Here is a 21,669-nt window from a genome sequence, read left to right as displayed (position 1 = left end):
GGATGCAGGCCACCTTGCATGACCAGAGGGAGTAGTTGGAACCATCCAACTTATCTTCCTTCGGAAAGGAAGGGAGAATCGGCACCTGAATAGAGGGAATCAAGGAAGGCATCCGCACATCTGAAGCAGTCTTCACGGAAGAAACCTTCGCGGTAGATGGAACCCTCTGAGATGCATGGACTGAATAAGGACGAGTGCGAGGAGGTTCTTCCCGACGTCGAACCTCATGATAATCCCACCTCCGCTCAGAGGAATGATGAGAATGAAGTTCATCCTCTGAGTCATCAAAGCCTGAAAACTGGTAAGACATCTTCCAATCTACAAAATACCAAAGAAAGTTGTGCCGATGTCGAAATATGACTAGCAATGTGGTCACCAACCACCAAGACGCAGGCTGAGAATGCCTACAAACACCTGGATCTGCAAAACGCAAAGATAGCTGATGACGATCACCAGAAAAGAGACCACCAGCACCAGGAAACAGCCAGGAAAGAAGTCGCCAGCAGGAAATGTGCCGCCTGGAGTGGAAGCGACAGTAGAACAGCAAAACGCAGCCTGTAGGGAGGTCGCCCAGCAGAAGGAGGGACAGCCTAGTGGAAAACGCAGGGTTTCTGCGTCACTGGATGACGTGGCAGCCTCTGTAGTCAGCGTGGGCAGCAAAACGCAGGCTGAAAGGCCTCCTGAAGATGGCAGCAGCAGTAAGGTATCTCACTCCTGAGGGTATGTCCTCCGTGCTCTCAATCAGGCGATGATCCATGTGAGAGTGTGCAACGGAAGAAGAACACGAACACAGAGGAGAGGAGAGAGAAAGCAGGGAATGAAGGAAGAAAGTCTGCACTGACCGAGATGAATGCTGAATACACTGAAATGGACAGAGCAGTCCCTGCACGCAGCCCGGAGCGTCAGTGAGGGGACCAGAACAGACTGGAAGCAATGGCAGCACCAATGCCGAAGACGGAGATGGCAGAGGCAGTGCTGAACCTGCAGTGCACAATGCTGGAATGACTGGGGGGGCTGCTATATATAGCCCCCAGGCCAGTAATCTGGCTGACCTGCCAAATCTGGCCAGGCCGACCAGCCAGATCTGGCCGACTTTGGCTAGATCTGGCCGACCTGCCCAGAAAACTGGGCCGACTGCACAATAACAGCCCAGTATGGGCTGTGTGACTTCCGCAGGCTGTGGACTGATGAAAACAGCCACTAAAGGACTGACAGAGCTCCTCTGTCTCCTGTCAGACTCTGACAGGAGCTCACAACCAGGAGATGACAGACTGAGAATGATAAAGAGCAGGCTAACAGATGTAATTGTCTATTCAAAGAATGAGGTAGAGCATAGAAGACACTTGGACATTGTGTTCAATGAACTATGTAAGCATATGTTGGTTATCAATGACAAGAAAAGTGAATTCTTTTTGCATGAAATTCACTTTTTGGGGAATATTGTATCAAAGCTGATGGTATTTGCATGGACCTTACAAAGGTTGAGGCAATACGATCATGGCCACCTTTGAGAAATGTGTATGAGATCCACAACTTCTTGGGTTTATATTCTTACTACAATAAGTATATATGCGGGTTTGTTGAAACTGCATCTCCATTACATGCTTTGCAAAAGAAGAATGTGTCATATAGATAGACAGCTGTGGAAATTTCAGCATATGAAAAGTTGAAGGAAAAGATGACTTCAGATCTTGTGCTTGTGTTGCCCGATCTAAGGAAGTCATTTGTAGTTCAATGTCAAGCATGTGGTAACAACATTGGCATTGTTCTTATGCAGGATGGTCGAGTTGTGGCTTGTGGGAGCCGAATTCTCCACAATGCAAAAAAGAATTTGCAAGTCTATAAGAAAGAGCTCTTGGCTATAATTTATGAATTGTCTACGAGGAAACATTATTTGCTGGGGGCTGATTTTGCAATGTAGATAGACCATCAAACTTTAAGGTACTTTCTGACGCAGACAAAATTGTCACAAAAGCATATGAGATGGGCGAATTTTCTCTCTATGTTTCATTTTCAAATTGTACATATTGATGGTTAAAAAAATATTGTTGCTGATGCATTATCACGTAAGCCACAAATTTCAGTCGTCAACATAGTTTATCACACTAAGTTGGATGCCATGAAAGCAATACATTGCTGATTGAAACTTTGCTAATGTTTATGATCAACTTTGCAATGGCCAGAGACATGAGCACTTTATGCTAAGAGATGGATTTCTAATGATGCATGGATGACTTTGTGTCACAAAGCAGTTAAGGCCCAAAGTCATCACCAAAAGCCATGCTCCTCTATATGCAGGACACAGAGATATTGATGCCACAATCAAGGCAGTGGAGCATTTATTTTATTGGCAACCTTTGAGGCATGATGTAGAACAATTTGTTAGGGCATGTGTCAAAAGGTAAAGCATAATAGGCAAAAGATCCTAGGTTTATTTCAACCCTTATCTATTCCAAATAGACCTTGGCAGAGTGTTGCAATGGACTTTTATTTTGAGCTTCCTAGGACACCTACGGGAAATGATGGGATATGGACTATTATTTCCAAGTTTAGCAAACAAGCTCGTTTCATTCCGGTGAGGAAGAAAATAAAGACCAATCATATGGCATAATTGTTTTTGCAACACATCTTTAAGTATCATGGTATGCCAGAGTCAATTGTTAGTGATTGAGACACTCAGATGACTAGTTTATTTTGGAAGGGGTTGTTTGAGAATATGGATATCATGCTGAAATTCTCATCATCCTTCCCTCCGCAAACAGATGGTTAGTCTAAGAAAACAAATTCCAAAGTGTTAGATCTTTAGAGGTGCTACATTTCATACCACAAGACACACTGGGAGCAGTATTTACCCTTGGTTGAGTTTGCTTACGACAACACAATGTATAGTTCTACTGGCAAAGCTCCGTTTTAGATGGTTGAGGGTGGCAAGAAGGTATCACCTATCTTGCAAACTAAGGATAAGATCTTTGAGGTTGACCATTATATGGAAAACTTGAATGCAGCCTATGCAAAGATAAAGTATACACTTCAAAGATCACAGGAAAAGCAAAAGAGGGCAGTTAATTGTCACAAACATGCTTTGCAGTTTGCAAAGGGCGATTATGTATTGCTGCAATTTAAAAAGGCAAGGCTGAAAAAGATTAAAGGAAGTAAAAGACTGTATCCGAAACTAAGGTTGAGATACTATGGGTCCTTCCAAGTGTTGAAAAAGATCAATGATGTAGCATATCTGCTGAAATTACTTCCACATTGGCTGATACACAATGCCTTTCATATCAATTTGTTAAGGCCTTTTCATGGTGATGTGCTAGATGATGTCTTCTGAAATTCAACCTAACGTTGAGGAGCTGGATGAGATTTGGTACCCGAGCGGATTTTGGCACATAAAGAAAGAAAGGTCAAAGGTAAAGTTTCCAAGAGATACTTGGTGAAATTTTAGAATTATTCACCAATGGATGCCAAATTGATAGAAGAGAATGACTTGGCAAACCATCCTCAGTTGTTGTAGCTTTACCTAGATGCTTTTCAATTAGAGCCGACTTTAGTTCGGGCTCAGTCAAGTTCAGCAAAGTAAGGGTCCAGAGCATTGCCTGATGCTCAAGGGAGAGGTAGTACTTCCACTCCACCAGTTGTGGACAACTCTCATATATAGTGGATCTCAAATGTATTTAGCATGTATCCAAGATACTATGCTGACAGTATGTTAGCCATGAGGTCACTACTTAGTGTACTAGTCACTATGAGATGTATGCAGATGAGTATGAGTTTCACCCGAGCATTGAAACTATACTTTTGCATCAGCTTATGATTAGTTTGGCATGAATTTTACCTCAATTTTGAGACCAAAACTCTGATCACTTTCAACTCAATTTTTCATCATTTTGAGAACCGTTTATAGTCACTTTTGGGATCAATTCTACATCAGTTTTTGCATTGATTGGTCGTCAATTTTTGCAATGAGTTTGGGGTCACATTTTTAGCAGTTTGTGATCAAATCTCATATCAACAACAAGTGATCAATTTATGATCACATTATGCTCAGTTTTCAATGGTTTACAATTGGTTCCATGAACAATATCATGTTACTAAATGCCATTGATAGTTTCAGCCATGCTTTATGCTGAATTAATGCTTTTCTATGGTTGATAATCAAAACTGTTGAGAAACATGAGTTATGGATGCATCCAATGAGTTTCTAGCAATAGTTCTAGGCTTATTTTCAGTTTTATGTTACATATATGCTGACTGGAAATTTTCTATAGGTTTGGGGCATGCAGCATGGTTGGACAACAGTGCGCAATGTAGTGACTATGATGCCTTACGGAAATTCCAGTGTAGTATGCTTTTCCATTGGCACAATGTAATGCAATTGAGAACAATTGCAAGGATTTCAAGGGGGAGGTCTGTAATGAGGATGTGAAATTTTGAGATGCTTTAATATTTCTAATAACATTTGGTTAAGTTATTAATCAAATGTGCAAGGTTGTTAAAGCATATGACCCACATGGTAGTTATTTCATGCTAATAGGCCAAGGACTATAGGTATCTTAGTCTAGCTTCTAGTGTTTGGGGTGATTCCCACTCCAGCTCTTCGTTGCTAGGGCTGCTCCGCTTTACTCTGCAACAGTGTTATGGAACAGTCGCTTCGTAAGAAACTCACTCAATGTAAGATCTGCTTTTAACGCTCTCTCCCTATCAACATTTCCTCCCATTCTATTTCTACCTGTGATGGCTAGGACTTGTTGGACCTCATTGAGCTCTATCTCTTGGCGTAGCCTCTGAGCACGTTGCTCTTGGTTATAGCTGGCTACGTGTTGCAAGGTAACTCTTTCAAGTCTCCTCTCCTCCTTGAGATTAACTATGATTTTATTTGGAATCTCCCATGGTTTTCTATTTTCATTTGACATTCGTATCGTGATATCAGTTGTTATATATCAACTAGAAAAACTCCTAGGTCAAGGTCTTGGACACTTGTGTTCGTGCTAGCACATGCCATGTTGGCGGTCTCTTAAACCACTAAGGTGTCAATGAGGGTGATTAGGTTGGCTAAGGACGCATCTTTAATTGTGTTTTATTCCTTTCTTCACTCGGTTATCGAGTGGTTTGAGATTGTTCACTTCTCAATGTGGTTTCTTGGTTTGTTTCCGTGCTCTCGGGGGTTTTGCAAGTCCTAATGATAGGTTCGTTCCTTAGCTTAATTCCCCTTTAGTGTGTTCCCTTCGCAAGTTTACGCTTACACACACACTTGAATGATGCAATGCAAGGTGAGCTTAGCACAATCAGGCTTTCAACTTTTCTCATACACCTAAGTGTCTACAATGCAATGTGCAACCTTCAATGAAATCATTCACACACACACCTTGCTAGCCAGTATCATACGGTTGCAACTCTTTTATGCGAGTTGCGATCACACCTAGCAATCAATTTTCATCCTCTATGGGATCCTGGGTTTGCCCATGCAATCAAATAGTATCTCTATTGGAAAGTAAACTACAAGTGACTAGTTGATTTGGTCAATTCTTGGCCTAGTCAAAGTAAATTCCAGTGTAGGTCAGCTCTATGATCGCACTTGCAAGTCTAGGATCCAACTAGGATCACCCGATAATTAGCTCACAGCCTTTGGTATGTTTGGGGGCCTGAATGATCCCTCAAAATGCATTCTAGTTTAGGTCGTTTGCAAATTCAGACGTCCGAATTGCAGGTTTTTGTCCATCCAAGTCGCAAACTCGGCCATGCGAGTGGTCAATTTGCCATGTCCAAGTGACAGGTCCGCCGACTCAGACACGGGTGCATGTCCAAGTCCGAGAGGATACATCCAAGTGGACAATTCGGCCATCCAAATCAGGGCTGTCCAAGGGAACTTTTAGGTGTCCAAGTGGACCAACTTGGTCATCCGAGTGGGACCATCCGAGTCCGAGGCAAGAGTTGTTCAAGAGGACGAAAGTGATTCGAGCATCCGAGGGGCCAGTTAGGGCTCAACTGTCCGAGACTTAGGGTGTTGTCCGAGCGGCAGGAAAACACACCGAATGACAAACAATGATGACGAATGACTCGATAAATCACCTATACGCAACAATGATCCTATCTTTATTCTTCAATCAGCAAGGAAGGTTCCGAGTATACCTAAAATCACTGAGAGTGATGATACGACGGATTTCTATTGTTGTTGCTCTCTTGACCTGCTACTCTCTCTCAATCTCTCACATGCTAAAATGAGCTATTCCCCCTTTCTCTTCTTTTAATGCTCTCTCTTTCTTCCCTTACTCTCTGTTTTTCTTCTAAGGTATTCAAAATCTCTTTTATTTTCTTTCCCTGCTTCCTAGTTGTTACAAAAACGTATCTTTTCTTTCTTTTTACTTATTTCCTCAACCTTAATGTATCCTACTAATGAAAAACACCATACCACTGATCTAACCAACGTTCCTAAATCTTCCAAAACCTAAACTATATGGCAAAGGAGATCGAATACCTTCCAAATCCCTCACTTCCTACCTACATCAAGCGTCGTTTCGAAGACGAATTCCTACCTCGTCGCTCGATTTGGAGTGCACAAGCACTCAAGCTTGAATCCGTGTGTCCCGTCAAAGGAACCAAAATGGCATCACTATCACTAGCAACCACCAAAACCCTACAGACGACTTATCAAGTCAAGCGTTTCAAGCGAGTGGCAATGGCTATCTCTCACATAGCCGCGCATACTCTCATATAACGATGTTGTGAGCTTATCGTTGAATCTAATCATTGTAGTCCTCTTTCTCAAATCCTTTGATGGCTCCACGATTCAAGGCACTAGCTCAAGCAAGCTCCATCTCTATGCTCCAAGTGTCAAAAGATGACATACCAGCGAGACAGTAGAATTTGCGGGGAGGAACACGAAGTGAACTCGACAAACATGGAGAGGAGAAGAGAAGAGAGAAGAAACTCTTATGAATAGAATGATGAAGTTCTGAATCATGGAGTGAATGTGATATAAGGGAACAAGGGTGCCGTAGCACATGGAAGATGATGAAGACACCCACGAACCGCGAACCGCAATGTCCTCCTAAAGGGGTGTGAGGGTAGTGGAGAGGCTGGAGAGAAGAGGTGACGGACTGAATGAATCAACCGTGAGGAATGAATGAAAGAGTGGCCTATAAATAGACATAGCCAGTCTAGGATGGCGCCCCTTTTTGGGGCTGCAAACCCTAAATGCAAGCCCTAAACGCAAAACACAGAAACCCAAAAACACAAACTGCGGGTGAAGGGTGAAGGGTTTCTCAACACCCCCTCTCGGGCCCAAAAAGGGGAACAAGAGAAGAGTGAGGTGGAGATGCAATGCTACATGCTGAAGAATGCTCATGCAGCAGGTGCCACTTGGACAGTGTCCCTCGTGGGAAAATTGTTCACTTGCCTAAGCGCCCGAGTACAAAGATGATGAAAACATGCAATGCATAGGAGGTAGAGAATCCCTAAGATCCAAGATTTCCACCTGAAAGGGAACCGGCAGTAAAGAACAATAAACAGAGTGAACTGGAGAACCCGAAATTCAACCTTGGGAAAGAAGCTACTAGCTCCGTGCATCCATGCTAGAAGGAATACAAAGGCCTCGTCACCAAGTCGCAACCGAACCTCCAAGGTCCCGATTGAGGAGGTACCTGAAGATCCTAGATATCAGTAGAAGAGATGACTGGTCGAAGACAGCCACCCCAAGAAAGTAGAGTATGGGTGAAAAACTTCATGTGGAGTAGGTTTCCCCTCTGAGGTGGAAGGTGGAGGGGCCCCCGCTAAAGACGAAGAAGAAGTAGATGCTCCCTCTGAGGGCAAAGAAAGAACATCCCCCTCAAAATCTCCCTCTGAAGTAGATAGGGAATCCAAAAACTCATGGATCACGGACTCCGAAATGTCTGATCACGAAGGAAATGTAGCTTGTCGTGCTGAAGAAGGGATCTGGGGTGCCTAAGAGCTCCCAAAGGTGGCCTCTCGAACTTGAGTAGTCAAGGGTAGGGAAGGGTGGGGCTCAGAATGAGCAAGAGGTCGGCAATAGTCACTATCTCTCAATGGAGCAGACTGGGTAGCCGAAGAAGAGAAAGAAGTCGAGCAACCACTGTCTCTCGAAGGAGCGGACTGACGAGGAGACGGTATCAAACAATCACTATCTCTCCGTGGAGCGAACTACAGAGCCGTAGATCGTGGAAGCCACTGTACCTGAAAATAAGTAGAAAAAGACTGTCGCTGGCATTGCGACGATCTCTAGGAGGTCGTAGCGCCAATCAATCCTCCATGTGCTCGAAAGGACTTAGTGCGCATCAGATGTGTCTTATTGCCTTAAGCATAGTACTCTAATAGCCAATGTAGAACGATCTCTATGACCCAAAAAGAAGAGGTGACATAAAAAGTACTTGGTGGAAGACGCATATACTCCGGGGAGGTGGGGAGCAAGGGTCGAAGTCAGCAAGCATCGGTGGTGTGTCCGATAATGCCACACTAGAAGCACCCAATAGTCTAGTCATCTGTTGGTAAAGAAGCCATGGATACCAATGTGCCTTACTAAAGAAGGAAGAGATCAGCCACCATGAACCACAAACGCAATGTCCGCCTCAAGAGGTGTGAGGGCAATGTGAAGCACGAACCGCAATGTCTGTCTCAAGGGGTGGAAGGGTAGTGGAAGGGCTGGAAGTGAGCTACCAGTGGGAGGAGGATGTGACTAGCAGTAAGAGGTTACAACCAGTAGAAAAACACAGGTCAGGAGAGAGAAATACTAAAAACGCAGGCAGCAAGTGAAAGAAAAACTAAAAACGTAGGCAACAGGACTGTGATGACGTGGCAGACTGTACGGCAGCAAGTCTGCACAGTAACAACAGTCGTCTGGATGAAATCAGCTCCAAACTGCGTGAAGAGGGCTAGAAATCAAGCGCCAACTGATGGAGACAGCAATGGACAGCTTCGGCTGAGATGTCCTCCGCGAACGAGGTATGGACAACAAGTTGAAGCACCTGAAATTTGTAAAAACGAGATTTTGATGCAACAGAAGAAAAAGAGAAGTGGATGCCGAACCTGCCACCGGTCTTTGGCTTAACTACAGTAGAGGATTTTCGCTGCTAGGAGAGCAGATCCAACTCTAATACCATGTCACAAGATGACGTACCAACGAGATAGTAGGGTTTGCAGGGAGGAACACGGAGTGAACTCGGCAAACATGGAGAGGAGAAGAGAAGAGAAGAGAGAATAAACTCTGATGAATGGAATGATGAAGTTCTGAATCATGGAGTGAATGTGATACAAGGAAACAAGGGTGCTGTAGCACATGGAAGATGATAAAGACACCCACGAACCACGAACCGCAATGTCCTCATGAAGGGGTGTGAGGATAGTGGAGAGACTGGAGAGAAGAGGTGACGCATTGAATGAATTAGCCGTGAGGAATGAATGAAAGAGTGGCCTTTAAATAGGCATAGTCAGTCTATGATGGCGCCCCTTTTTGGGGCTACAAACCCTGCACGTAAAACGCAAAAACGCAAATTGCGGGTGAAGGGTGAAGGGTTTCTTAACACCAAGCTCCAACCTTCATAGCCACACGTGTGAGAAAAGAAAAGAGAAGAAGGAGAAGAGGAGAAGAAAAGGAGAAGAAGAGCTTCTCCACAGTCCCTCACTCTCACACATTCACTCTCTCTCTCTCTCACTCCCTCTCTCATACACAAATAAGAAGCAAGAACAAGAACAAAAAGAGAGCTAGTTTGCATACACCAAGAATGAGCTTATCCATTAACTTTTTGGATTTTATACATGTCCTTCTCCCCTTGGACACCCAACCCATTTCCATGACTGACCGGTCCCTAATGTCACCACTGATATTAGTGGCCAAGAAATTAGTCTAGACCCAAATCTGACACCGAGTACCACCCAATACACCTGTCCAACATAACTTATTACAAATTTTGCCTTTCGCACCCACTACATCCTCGAGGTCCTTGGCCTGTTACCATGAAATAATTGCCATGTGCATCACATGTACTAAACAGCCTTACACATTTTATTAATATCTTAATCAAATGTCATCGGCAAGATTAAAGCATCCTTGGTCCTCTTTTTCACTCTTTTTCTATTTTTTCCTGTTCTCATGGCTCATTTACATACACCTTTTCATTTACAACTTGCACAGAGGAAGTCTGGCGCTCTTTTACAAAGGACTAAAATGCGCTTTATCTCTTGTGTGCCATGTTCTTGATTTTTAAAAATTTTCTACGCTTCTTGATCTTTTTTTTCCATTGACTTGACTTCTTATTCTCCTTTTTAAGCCTTCTTTACACCTTGTGTCATTCCGAGGGTTAACACAAACATTTCAAAAGATAAAGTGGATTATGTTTTATGACACCTTTCTTATTGAAAGAGCCTAGGTTGGGATGGCTTGCCAAATGAACTATTTAGAGCTTACATGGAGGATCTCAAAGCTCCCCTCACTCTCATGTGTCAATAGGTATGGACAGCTAGTGTGATGTCTTCTAATTAAAAGTTATCCTTGCTTTGGTTGTTGCCCAAAGTGCCGATACCGATGGAGTTAGCCATAATCTTTGCTCTCACTTCCTTCATAACACGAAGCTAGTTTCATATTATACCCATCCTCAACACCAGCTATGGAATTCATCCCGAAACATATACCTTCTGCAATACTCCTTTAGATAATGGAGTCTCCCACTCATCTCTACTTTTTTCTTTTTAATTTTTCTCCCCTAATCAAATAAAATTTCATATATTGTGTTGCACTTGGTGATGAAGGATCAAGAAAAGCCCCAACAAGTGATAATATATCACATTGTGATTGTAAGAATACTATTAAATACCATAATCCTGCCACCCACTGAAGCTTTAAATGGTTGGAATACACTAACCTCATCTTGATGTGCTAAAAAAACATATTCCTTCTACTAAGTAGTCAAAAGTTTCAATGGATACAAAACTATCGTGATCTTGTTTTTAACTTGAAGATATTCCCCTTCAATGATACTAAGCCCCAAAAGGAGTGAATTCTTTCATACACCATACATCTATTAAGCACTCTGATAATATATTTTTACTACATCTAGCATTATTACCCACCAGATTGGTTATTTACACAACCGTTGTGTTTGTGATATACTTAGCTATTGTCACAAGGACGTAAATTTTTATTGCTTTGCTTAGCATTTGATTAAAAGTTAAACAAATATACTAATGTGACTTGCATATGTGAGATGGAAGTTAATTGTTTTGGTGTGGGACCCACGACTCTAAAAAGTTAATACCAAAGGCACAAAGTTATAATAACTTATGTCTGACAAGTACTAGGTGGTATCTAGTATCAAATTTTGACCTAGACCAATCATTCGCCACTAATGTCAATGGTGATATTACAGACTAGACATTAATTAAATAATTAATGCCAATCTAAGAGCTAATAACTGCTCACAAATACTTGAAAGACAAATTGGCCTGGTAGTTTAATTATTGACTCGTCAAATTAATTTTTTGGATATTAGAATAATTATTAAATTAATTTTTTAGAATTAATATTTTAAAAATTAATTCAATAAGCTAAATAATGCTAAAAAATGGAATATAAAAACTGCAACTTGATAAAACTTTCCCATGCAAGTGGAAAAAACGTTTTTGGGGACTGGTGGAAGTCTATTCTAGTCATTGTGAGAGAGAAGGAGATTGTTAAAGAGAAAGGAAATACTGCTCATGTGATTTGCAACCACCAAGGACCAATCCTAGACAACAGTAGTTTGGAGCCCTCCAACTGCAGCTAATGGCAGCCCAAGGTCCTTTTGGTGCAAGTAATAACATACAAGAGAGGACAGTAGCCTTTTTGGTAGTCCTAAGCTATAGGTGATAGCTTCCATGGTTATTTGAGCATAGCAACAATAATTTTTCAACCCTTCTCGCGATGAAACCCTAAGATTTCTCTCTATAGCATTCTCTCTCATCCTCCAACCATTTCTCAAGTTACCTTAGCAAAATCCAATCATTTCAGTTATCAAACGTGGAGATTTTGATCAGTCTCTGCTATAAACCCTAACTTACAATAGACATTAGGGTTTGGCAGCTGCCTCGGGATGTGTGCTCATAGTTAAGGGCCTAGGACTTAAATTTCAACAACTAAAATTTAAGAATGTCAAGGAGATTCAAGAGACTAGCCAATCAACATCAAATTTGGGATTAAATTTGTCTCGCAAGGAATAGAGTGAAGGCGAATCCCCAAGCAAACCGAGGGCAAATTAGTTTGAAGGCTTGCTGGTCAGTTTTGATAGCAAGAGGCACTTGAAATAGCAAAGGAGATTAGAGAATCCCACTAGTACTCCATCTATTTACAATAAAAACTAAAGAAATACCACAATGGGGTACCATTTTTGGGGCTAACAAGCTGTGCATTGTCCAGAATTAAAGCAGTTAAGTGTGCATTTCAATTTATGAATTTTATGCTTGCTGTAATTAGTGATCAATCAGATCATTACGACCCTCTGTGAGAAGGAAACCTATTTTCTGCTACTCTTTATATTGTTCCTTTTATATTTTACCTTAAGGCTATTTTCTCCAAGATGTTATTAATATAAATGTTCTTTCCTTGGGGGGGAAATTTCACTAGATTTTTTATGGCTTGTCAAAAAGTTGACTTGTTTCTGACTGCCAACCATATACAAGTTCCTACTTACTCAATGAAGATATTATTTTGCCATCTCAAGTGCATAAGTAAAAGGAAGAAAAGCTCCGGACCTTAGCATGTATGTCTATACCTATTAATTTTATTCCTACACTCTCCATTGCTTTCTCCTACTTTTGTTGAACATTGTCATATTATGAATTATGACAAACAGAGGAAACCCTAAGAATGTACCAATTAGTTTTGAGCCATCTTCTACCTCCACTAACCTTCATTTGCTAGCATGGCTTTGGCTCTCAGCTTCTAGGCTGGGCTTGGTCCTTTTATCCTTCGGTTGACTTTCTTAAGGAATGACAACCACACTTGTAACATAACCTCGCAGCACCATGTCTCTCATGCTTTGGACTTTGAAGGGAACGACACTAACCTTAAGTAGCAACCCTACTTCATCTCTTTTAATTACCAGCATTAAGCATTGAAAATCGAGGATCTCTCTTGTTATGTGCAATAATTAGTGTGAGCAGAAAGTATCATCAACTCTTGCAATACTAGGAAAATCATACTTGAATGCAAAATATGTGTTTGCAAACTGCAACTCAAAAACAGAAAAAAATACTGGAAGTGTAGTAATCAAGAGATTAATTACAAGAAGTGAAAACTTACAAAATGTGTGCCAATAATGGTGGGGAAAAGACCAGCATAAAGCATCTCCGGTACAACAACACTTGATAAACCTGTTACTTTTGCGCTTGTGTCCTGAGCAAGGTTTGGATCAGTCAATTTGCAAAGCTCACAAAAGGAGTGCACATCCTGCAGTGTAAAAGTGCGCTCCATTGAGATTATCTCTCCTTCATGCAAATTTGATTGTGCTTCTCCTGAAAATCTTCTAGGTCCCAACTTTGTTGTGATTCCTGAAACAAAGCAATCATTCCATCAAATGCATGTATGAATTTTCAAAACATTAGCTTGCATTCATTGATTCTAACAGACACTCTATGCTGAAAATATGGCACTTCCATTACTTGTGAGTTTAGGTTCTTCTACAATACTACTAACACCCCCTGTTATACGTTGGATGGGTATTAAACATGCCAAATATGGAGCAAAAGCTGGGAACACCATCTCCAATGGAGATCCACCAAGGGTAGGTACTTCACTCCTACAGAAATCATGTAGGCTACCTCTATAGTCGTATGTGACTTCACTTCAAAGGGCTCCAAGAAACACCTGTAAGGAAATCCTAGTTAAAAAACACGTGAATGTTGGCTCGAGAAGAAATACAATAAAGGAAACTCTGGAAAGTAGCTCCCACAGAAAACTGTTACAAGTCCTCAAGACAGAGACCTATGTTTAATACTCCTATTGAATCTCCACAACCTAGCAAGGTACAGATGAATAGTCCAGTTAGGATATGTATATGCCACAAGTGTAAGCCATAAAGCTTCCAATCTAAGCAACAAGTACTCCCACTTGGCCACAAGACAAAGCTCCAAGCTTAAAAAGAACTGAAAGAGCTCCAAGTTGGAGTCTGATGGTCCAAGATCTATGTCTAGAACTCCACAGATTTGCCTTACCACTGGTAATCTACAATTGTCAAGCAACCACGCAATGAGAGGTGGGAATCCCTCCCACAAGCTATCGATAGGGCAAGTGATCTGAAGGTGATCTTCCTAAAACAATGCTGGCGAAGTAATCCATCAATATGCAGCTCTTTACACAGATAACATGCTCCTGAAACCTGTGAAACTGGATACTGCGAAGCTGAGGTCTAGGAAGCACCACCCAAGTATGACTGTGAACAAGGTAGTCAATCCCCTGCTGAGGACAGCCACTTTTCATCAATGCAATTCAAAAGGCTTCGTCAAATGAAAAATAATCAGCACTGGTTTGGGCTAGCAGCACATTTCAATCCATTAAATGCAACCCTTTCCTTGTCTGTCCGGTTGAATGCTCCCCTTTTCTTGCACAAATCATGCCAAGGTGTTAAAAACCTAGCAAAACCCCTGACAAGTCTTTCATAGTAAAGAGACAAACCTAGTAAGCTTCACACCTCATGGACTGAATTCAGGCCATCAACAATAGTTTTAAGTTTCTCAAGATCTATCATAGTCATCCATTGGCCACAATATGACCCATATACTTAATTTCTATCAAATAGTACTCGCTCTTCTTTGCATTTATACACAGTTTGTGCTTTCTAAGTTCTTCAAACACAACCTCAAGGTTGCATATGCTCTTCTTCATTCTTTGAATGCCAAATGATATCATCAAAGAAAATTTGCATGCCTCCTGAAGATTCTATCCATCATCCTATTCAAAGTCATCAAAGCATTTGTTAAACCAAAACACATGACAAGATACTAGTACAATACAATGTTGTCCTAAATCTCTACATACATTCAAATTTGATGATATCTGTGTCTAAGCTCACATGAGGGGACACTTCGGTGGTTTTGACCAAAGGTGGGAAATCCATGTTCACTTATGCTCAAAGACATTTTTGATAGGATGGTCATGTATGCTACTGCGAGGCATTGTTGACAAACACAAAGAATTGCATTATTCTTCTCTATTTTCAAGTTTTGGTACAATCAACATCGAGAATGAGGTTCTCTTCGAGGCACCTTGTGGTGGCTTGATCACCCACTACTTGGGTATCCATGGTCCTATTCGCTTGTATTGTTGCTCCTTCAAAGCCACGAGTAAATGCAATACCAACTGTCTCGATGAAGGATGGTGCGGACCTTGTACATAGGCAACTTTTAAATAGATGGAGAATGATTGGGTGACAAGCTGGCCCTAATACTCTTTGATTGGGTTGTACATTTAACTTCAGAACTTCTTTTCTGATGAGTTGGCTATGTCATGTGTTTAAAACTGAGTAGATGGAGTGCCTACTTATGTGCATCCCAAGGGGCTGAAGTTAGAGTCACAATAATGGTAGGAAAGATTAGGGTCTATATTGAGGATTAGGGATCAATTGGTTTTATTAAGAGGTTCCACCAATCATTGTGATGTAATTTTGGGGGTGCCTTCAGATAGAAGAGTGAACTGCTTACATAGAGAATTGAATTAGATGTTAGGTTTAATGGTAACTCCATTTCTATTGTAAGCCATATCGACATTGCAAAATCAATTAAAAAGTCTTTGATTCCTAGTGGATTTACACCCAATCAACTAGCTTATAGGTGTACTCATTCTCAACAAGAAGAAATCACAAAGCAAGTATACAAGTTGTTGGAAAATAGGTGATCAAGCCTGATTGATTTCCCTATTAACTCCACGTTTGCTTGTGCAAAAAGGGGATGGATCATTTCGAAAGTGTGTGGACTTGGGGCATTGGATAAAATTACCATCAAGAATACATATCCAATATATATGAATGATAATATTTTGGATAGAATGCAAGGCTCATATGTCTTCAACAAAATAGACTGGAGCCAATCCCACTCTCTGTCAAGTAACAACCTATCATGAACGTAGCGGTCAATCCCAACTCCAAAATTTCAAAACCTGTAAGAATTTGGTCAATGCTTTAGGAAAGTCCCTCTCTAGAACCTATGCACCTATATACCTATATAGAGGAGGCTCACTTGCCCCACCTCACCACTTTTTCACACTCCCTCTAGACTCTCTAGCCCTGGAGAGTCATGACAAATGACCACATCACCTGCACTAGAGAGCAACAAGAGAGGCTGCCAAGCCCTTCCCACGATCCAAAGAAGAAGACCTTTTCCGTGCCTTGGCCTTAGTCTTTGCCTTGGCCAAAGAAGCCAAGACAAAGTCAAAGGATGTGGATGACTCAGCAGAGGAGTCCATATCCTACTGCCGCTGCTTCTCTTTCATCTTCCTCGAAGCCGCTACCTCTTTGCAATCCTTTCGCAAATGTCCCTTCTTACCACAGTGAGAGCACTGGGCCTTTGACTTCTTCTTTTTGTCACCCCTCTCAAAAGCACCAAGTGCCTCAATGGAGCCACCATACTAGGATGGAGGCCTCCCCTATAACCGAAAAGATGTCTCATGCTCAAGCAACATCGAGAACATATGTGTAAAGCTCACTGTCATTGATGATGTTTAGGCCTGCAAAAGCATTGGCTACTTCATCAAACTCTAGAGAGAGCTTGTAGAGCATAGTTCCCATAAGATTGAGCCTCTGGAGAGTGGACTACATGTAACGAAGTTGATTCTGTATCTTTATAACACGAAGCAAGAATGACTAGATGGTATCCTTCAGCTCAAACTTCATTTGCTAGAGTTATCCATAGAGGGTAATTGCATGCATGTTCGAGGGAGCCTTGTGCAATATCTGAAGCTTCACCCATATTGCTAAAGTTGTCCTACGGGAGGTAATTGCCAAAAGAACCTCTTTAGGAATTCAACGAAGAAAAGCAAAGTAGACATGAGCATTACCTGTTATAGATTAGCATTTCGTGGACACGCAATTTCAGTTCTGAGCAATTTTGCAACAGCTTCTCTAGGCAATCCACATGGATTTAGTCCGTACAGCACGCGTCAAGAAGCGCAGGTGCCACGTGGCATAGTCGGCCAATTTGCTGTAGTCGAATAGTGCAATTGGATAGCTGATGCCCAGTCGCCTCCATTAAATACAACCGACCTGCATTATTTTTTGCATTTTTTGAAACCAACCTAAATAAACTGATTAAGCACTTTTTATAACAATTAACAAATTCACAAAACTGAAATACACACTTTACCATATAATCTTGGACATTGGAGACCCTGTTGGTCCCAAAAATTACACTCCTTTCAATATTTATTTAACTCAATTGAAGAAGTTGATGTACAATGGGTTTCTCCCAATCCCATTCGATATTCTAACTCCCCTTGCTATCCAAAATGACCAACAAGTCTTCAATCTGATTTGCCCTTTAAACGAGCAATTAATTGGCCTTCACCTACTTTGATGGAGATTAAAAATGCCCCCAATTCATTGATTTGTTGGTTTCTCTACTTGAATTTGACTAAAAACAACTTTAGCCCTATGGAATCCAAGTCTTGGAGCTTCCAATTTCTGGCACGCTTCCTAAGGCTGTTGCTAAACCCTAATTTATGCTGCAGATTAGAGTTTATAGCAAAGAAATCTGAAATTCCTCAACCTCTGGTAATCTCAATGCTCTCATCTTCGGAGCAAGGCTGTAGAAAGGCTAGGAGATGAGAGAGAATGCTGAGGAGAGAGAAAATTCAAACTTTCTTCACAAAGAACTCAAGAAAATCTGTCATTTACTGTTACTGTCCTATCTCAACAACTTGTAGATGCAAAGAACTAAAGAAAATCGGCCATTTACTGCTACTACCCTATCTCAACCACCTATAGATGTTGTCACCTCCAGTTGATTGGTCTTCTCCTATCCCTAGCTGCCTCAGTAGGTCCTCCAATGGGGAAAATCTGACAGACAATATCTCCTCCCCCTCTCTTACAGGCTGAATACACTAAAATGCCTCTCTCTAACCTCTAAAGACGTTTTTCCGTCTTGCATAGGCATTTTTGACAAGTGACAACCTTCCCAAATGGTATTTACTGCATTATTCATAATTAAATATTAATATTTAATCTTGAAATACTAAAAATTAATCTAATAATTATTTCGGTGTCCTAAAAAACAATCTGACACACCAACAATTAAATTGGCTAGGCAACTTCCATTCCCGAGTGTCTCTATGTCATCTCTGACCATCAGATTGACGTTAAGTAACATTAAACGCCACTTCTCTAGTGTCACCAACAACTGACACTTACGACCAACTAAATGACCTAGGCCAACAACTGGCACCAGATACCACCAATTACCTATGTAGCATAACTTATAGCAACTTTTACCTTTGACATCTCGTGATTTTCTCGAGTCTTAGACTCCTAAATTTACTCTAACCCTAGTTACACCTCACATGTGCAACATTCACTTAACCATGTGATTAAAAATTAATCCACATATTAAGTGAGGTTTCAAAAATACATGTCCTCATGACAGCCTTCCCCCTTAAAATCCTTGCAATCGAACTTGATTGCACATCCAAATGCATCAAAAGTAAAATAGTGAACTGGAATTTCCACAAGACATCATAGTTAACATAATATTGCGCACTATTGCTCAAACATTCCATATGCCCAACACATGCTCAAAATTACCAGCCAATCATAACATAACATAAGACTCACAAAGAATCTCAAAAAACATTGCTAGATTATCATGTGACATATCTATTCCTCATAAGCTCAACTCATCTGGCAAAACCAAACCATAACATAGCATAACCAAGATAAACCATGGCTAAAACATCAGTGGCAACATAATATATACTATTGCACATGGAACCAGATGTAAACCATTGAAAACTTAGTATAATCTGATCACTTGCTGATCTAAGAACTAACCACAAATTACTGCAAATGTGACCCCAAACTAATCGCAAACTCAATGCAAAAACTGACCAGCAATCAATGCAAAAACTAGCGTAAAACTGATCCCAAAAGTGACCATAGAGGGTTCTCAAGTTTATCAAAAGCTGAGCTGAAACTTATCAAAATTTTAGTCTCAAAATTGAAACAAAATTCATGCCAATTTGATCATAAGCTGATGCAAAAGTATAGTTCCAGTGCCTAGGTGAAACTCATGCTTATCTGCATATATCTCACAATGACTAGTACACTAAGTAGTGACCTCATGGCAAACATACTGTCAGCGCAGTACCTTGGTTGCATGCTGAAGACATCCGAGATCCACTACATACGAGAGTTGTCCCTTAACTAGAGGAGTGAAAGTGCTATCTCCCCCTTGAGCATTAGGCAATACTCCGAACCCTAGCTCTACTAAACCTGACGAAGCCCAAGCTAAAGTCAGCACTAACTGAAAGGCATCTAGGTAAAGCTACAACAACTAAGGATAGTCTGTCAAGTCATCCTCTTCCATCCCTTTGGCATCCACTGGTGAATAATTCTAAAATTTCACCGAGTATCTCTTGGAAACTTTATCTTTGATCTTTCTTTCCTTATGTGCCAAAATCTGCTCGGGGACTAAAATCTCATCCAACTCCTTAACCTTGGGCTGAATTTCAGCAGACATATCCTCTGGCATATCATCATAAAAAGGCCTCAACAAACTGACATGAAAGGCATTGTGTATATGCCAATGTGGAGGTAATTTCAGCTGATATGCCACATCATTGATCTTCTCCAATACTTAGAAGGGCCCATAGTATCTCATACTCAACTTCGGATACAATCTTTCTCTCCCTTTTATCTTTTTCAGCCTTGCCTTTTCAAAACGCAGCAATACATAATCACCCTCTGCAAACTGCAAAGCACGTCTGTGGAGATCAACTGCCCTCTTTTTCTTTTCTTGCGATCTTTGAAGTGCATATTTTATCTTTGCATAGGCTACATCTAAGTTTTCCACATAATAATTAGTCTCAAAGATCTTATCCTTAGTTTGCAGAATAGGCGGTACCTTCTTGCCACCCTCAACCACCTCATATGGAGCTTTGCCCGTAGAGCTATACATTGTGTTGTTGTAAGCAAACTCGGCCAAGAGCAAATGTTGCTCTCACTGTGTCTTGTGGTCTGAAACATAGCACCTTAAAAGATCTGACATTGTGGAATTTACTTCCTCAGACTGGTCATCTGTCTGCGGATGGAAGGATGATGAGAATTTCAACGTGGTATCCATATTCTCAAACAACCCCTTCCAAAATAAAATCATCATCTGGAGGTCTCGATCACTAATAATCAACTCTGATATACCGTAATACTTAAAGATGTGCTGCAAAAATAATCGTGCCATATGATCAACCTTTATTTTCTTCCTCACAGAAATGAAATGGGCTTGTTTGCTAAACCTGCAAATGATAGTCCATATCCCATCATTCCCTGTAGGTGTATGTCTTAGGAAGCTCAAAAATAAAGTCCATTGCAATGCTCTATCAGCGCCTGTCTGGAATAGGTAAGAGCTGCAACAAACCCAGCATCTTTTACCTATCATGCTTTACCTTCTGGCATACGATGCATGTCTTAACAAATTGTTCTCCATCATGCCTCAAAGTTGGCCAATAAAAGAAATACTCCACTATCTTGACCGTGGCATCAATACATCTATGTTGTTGGGATATAAAGGTCCTTTATTCACCTCCGTGTATTTTACACGTGTATTGTTATGTTGTACATGTGAATACACCCTTACCGGCCCTAAGTATAAATACATTTTATTCTTTGTGTACCAACACATTTGTTGGTACACCCAAATCAGCTCGTACTCTCTCGGTCTCTCACTCTCACTCACCAGCTTACTTCTCTGCTGCGAATCTTCACGCTTCCGCTATCCGCACACTCACAACTGGTATCAGAGCTTCGGTTAATGCTCGCGCTCCTTGGAGTCTGTGCGAGACATCTTCAGTATTCGCTCGCGCGAAATACACAGGTCGTTTTTGACCTGGCAAGCTCACACAGGTCGTGTCTGACCAGCGAGAGGCTCACACAGGTCATGTCTGACCAACGACAGCTCACAGGAGTACAGGCGACAGTTTCTCTGCAGACAGCACTTCACGAAAGTGAAGCGAGGGCTGAGGCGACAGTTGGGACGGGTCGTTTTTCATCAGGAGTGCAGGCGATGACCAGGCGAGTGCAGGCGATGACCAAGTGACTACAGGTGACAGCTCACGCAAGCAGGTGGCAAGTCAAAATCGTCAGGCGACAGCTCACGCAAACAGGCGGCAGTCACATTTGACCTGAAAAACCAGGTCACGACAGTTTATTTGATCTTTTGTGTTTTTCACACTTACACAAGCCCCGGTTCATGCGCGCAAGCACAGTTTGCAGATTTGTGCAATTTTGAGCCTGGAAATTTGGGGCTTTTCCCAAATTTGATGTTGTTTATGCTTGACAATGGCATCTGTGTCAGAAATTGCAGACATTGTGCGCATTGACCTCAATTAAATTGGGGATTTTGCCAAATTTGTTGGAATTTTGCTCATCCAAGTAAAATTTATTGGCATCGGACCAATAAAATTTGGGGCTTTTCATGTATTGATGTAATTTT

The 21,669-nt window shown here is 41.4% G+C and overlaps 1 protein-coding gene across 3 annotated transcripts in view; it reads right to left on the bottom strand.

Annotated features, from left to right (window-relative positions):
* Positions 1-21,669, bottom strand: part of LOC148010959 (3-hydroxyacyl-[acyl-carrier-protein] dehydratase FERN, mitochondrial-like) — a 68,663-nt gene that overhangs the window by 29,412 nt on the left and 17,582 nt on the right. For all 3 annotated transcript variants that reach the window (XM_087671258.1, XM_087671259.1, XM_087671260.1), the window contains exon 2: positions 13,283-13,530. In XM_087671258.1, coding sequence (XP_087527384.1) covers positions 13,283-13,530 — 248 coding nt within the window. The remainder of the gene's footprint in view (positions 1-13,282; positions 13,531-21,669) is intronic.

The sequence above is a fragment of the Lygodium microphyllum genome, chromosome 29, assembly GCF_053477565.2.
Source record: "Lygodium microphyllum isolate KBCC chromosome 29, Lygodium_microphyllum_v1.1.10, whole genome shotgun sequence".
Taxonomy (NCBI): Eukaryota; Viridiplantae; Streptophyta; class Polypodiopsida; order Schizaeales; family Lygodiaceae; genus Lygodium; species Lygodium microphyllum.
Note: the sequence above shows the minus strand (reverse complement) of the source record. Positions and strands in the feature narration are given on the sequence as shown.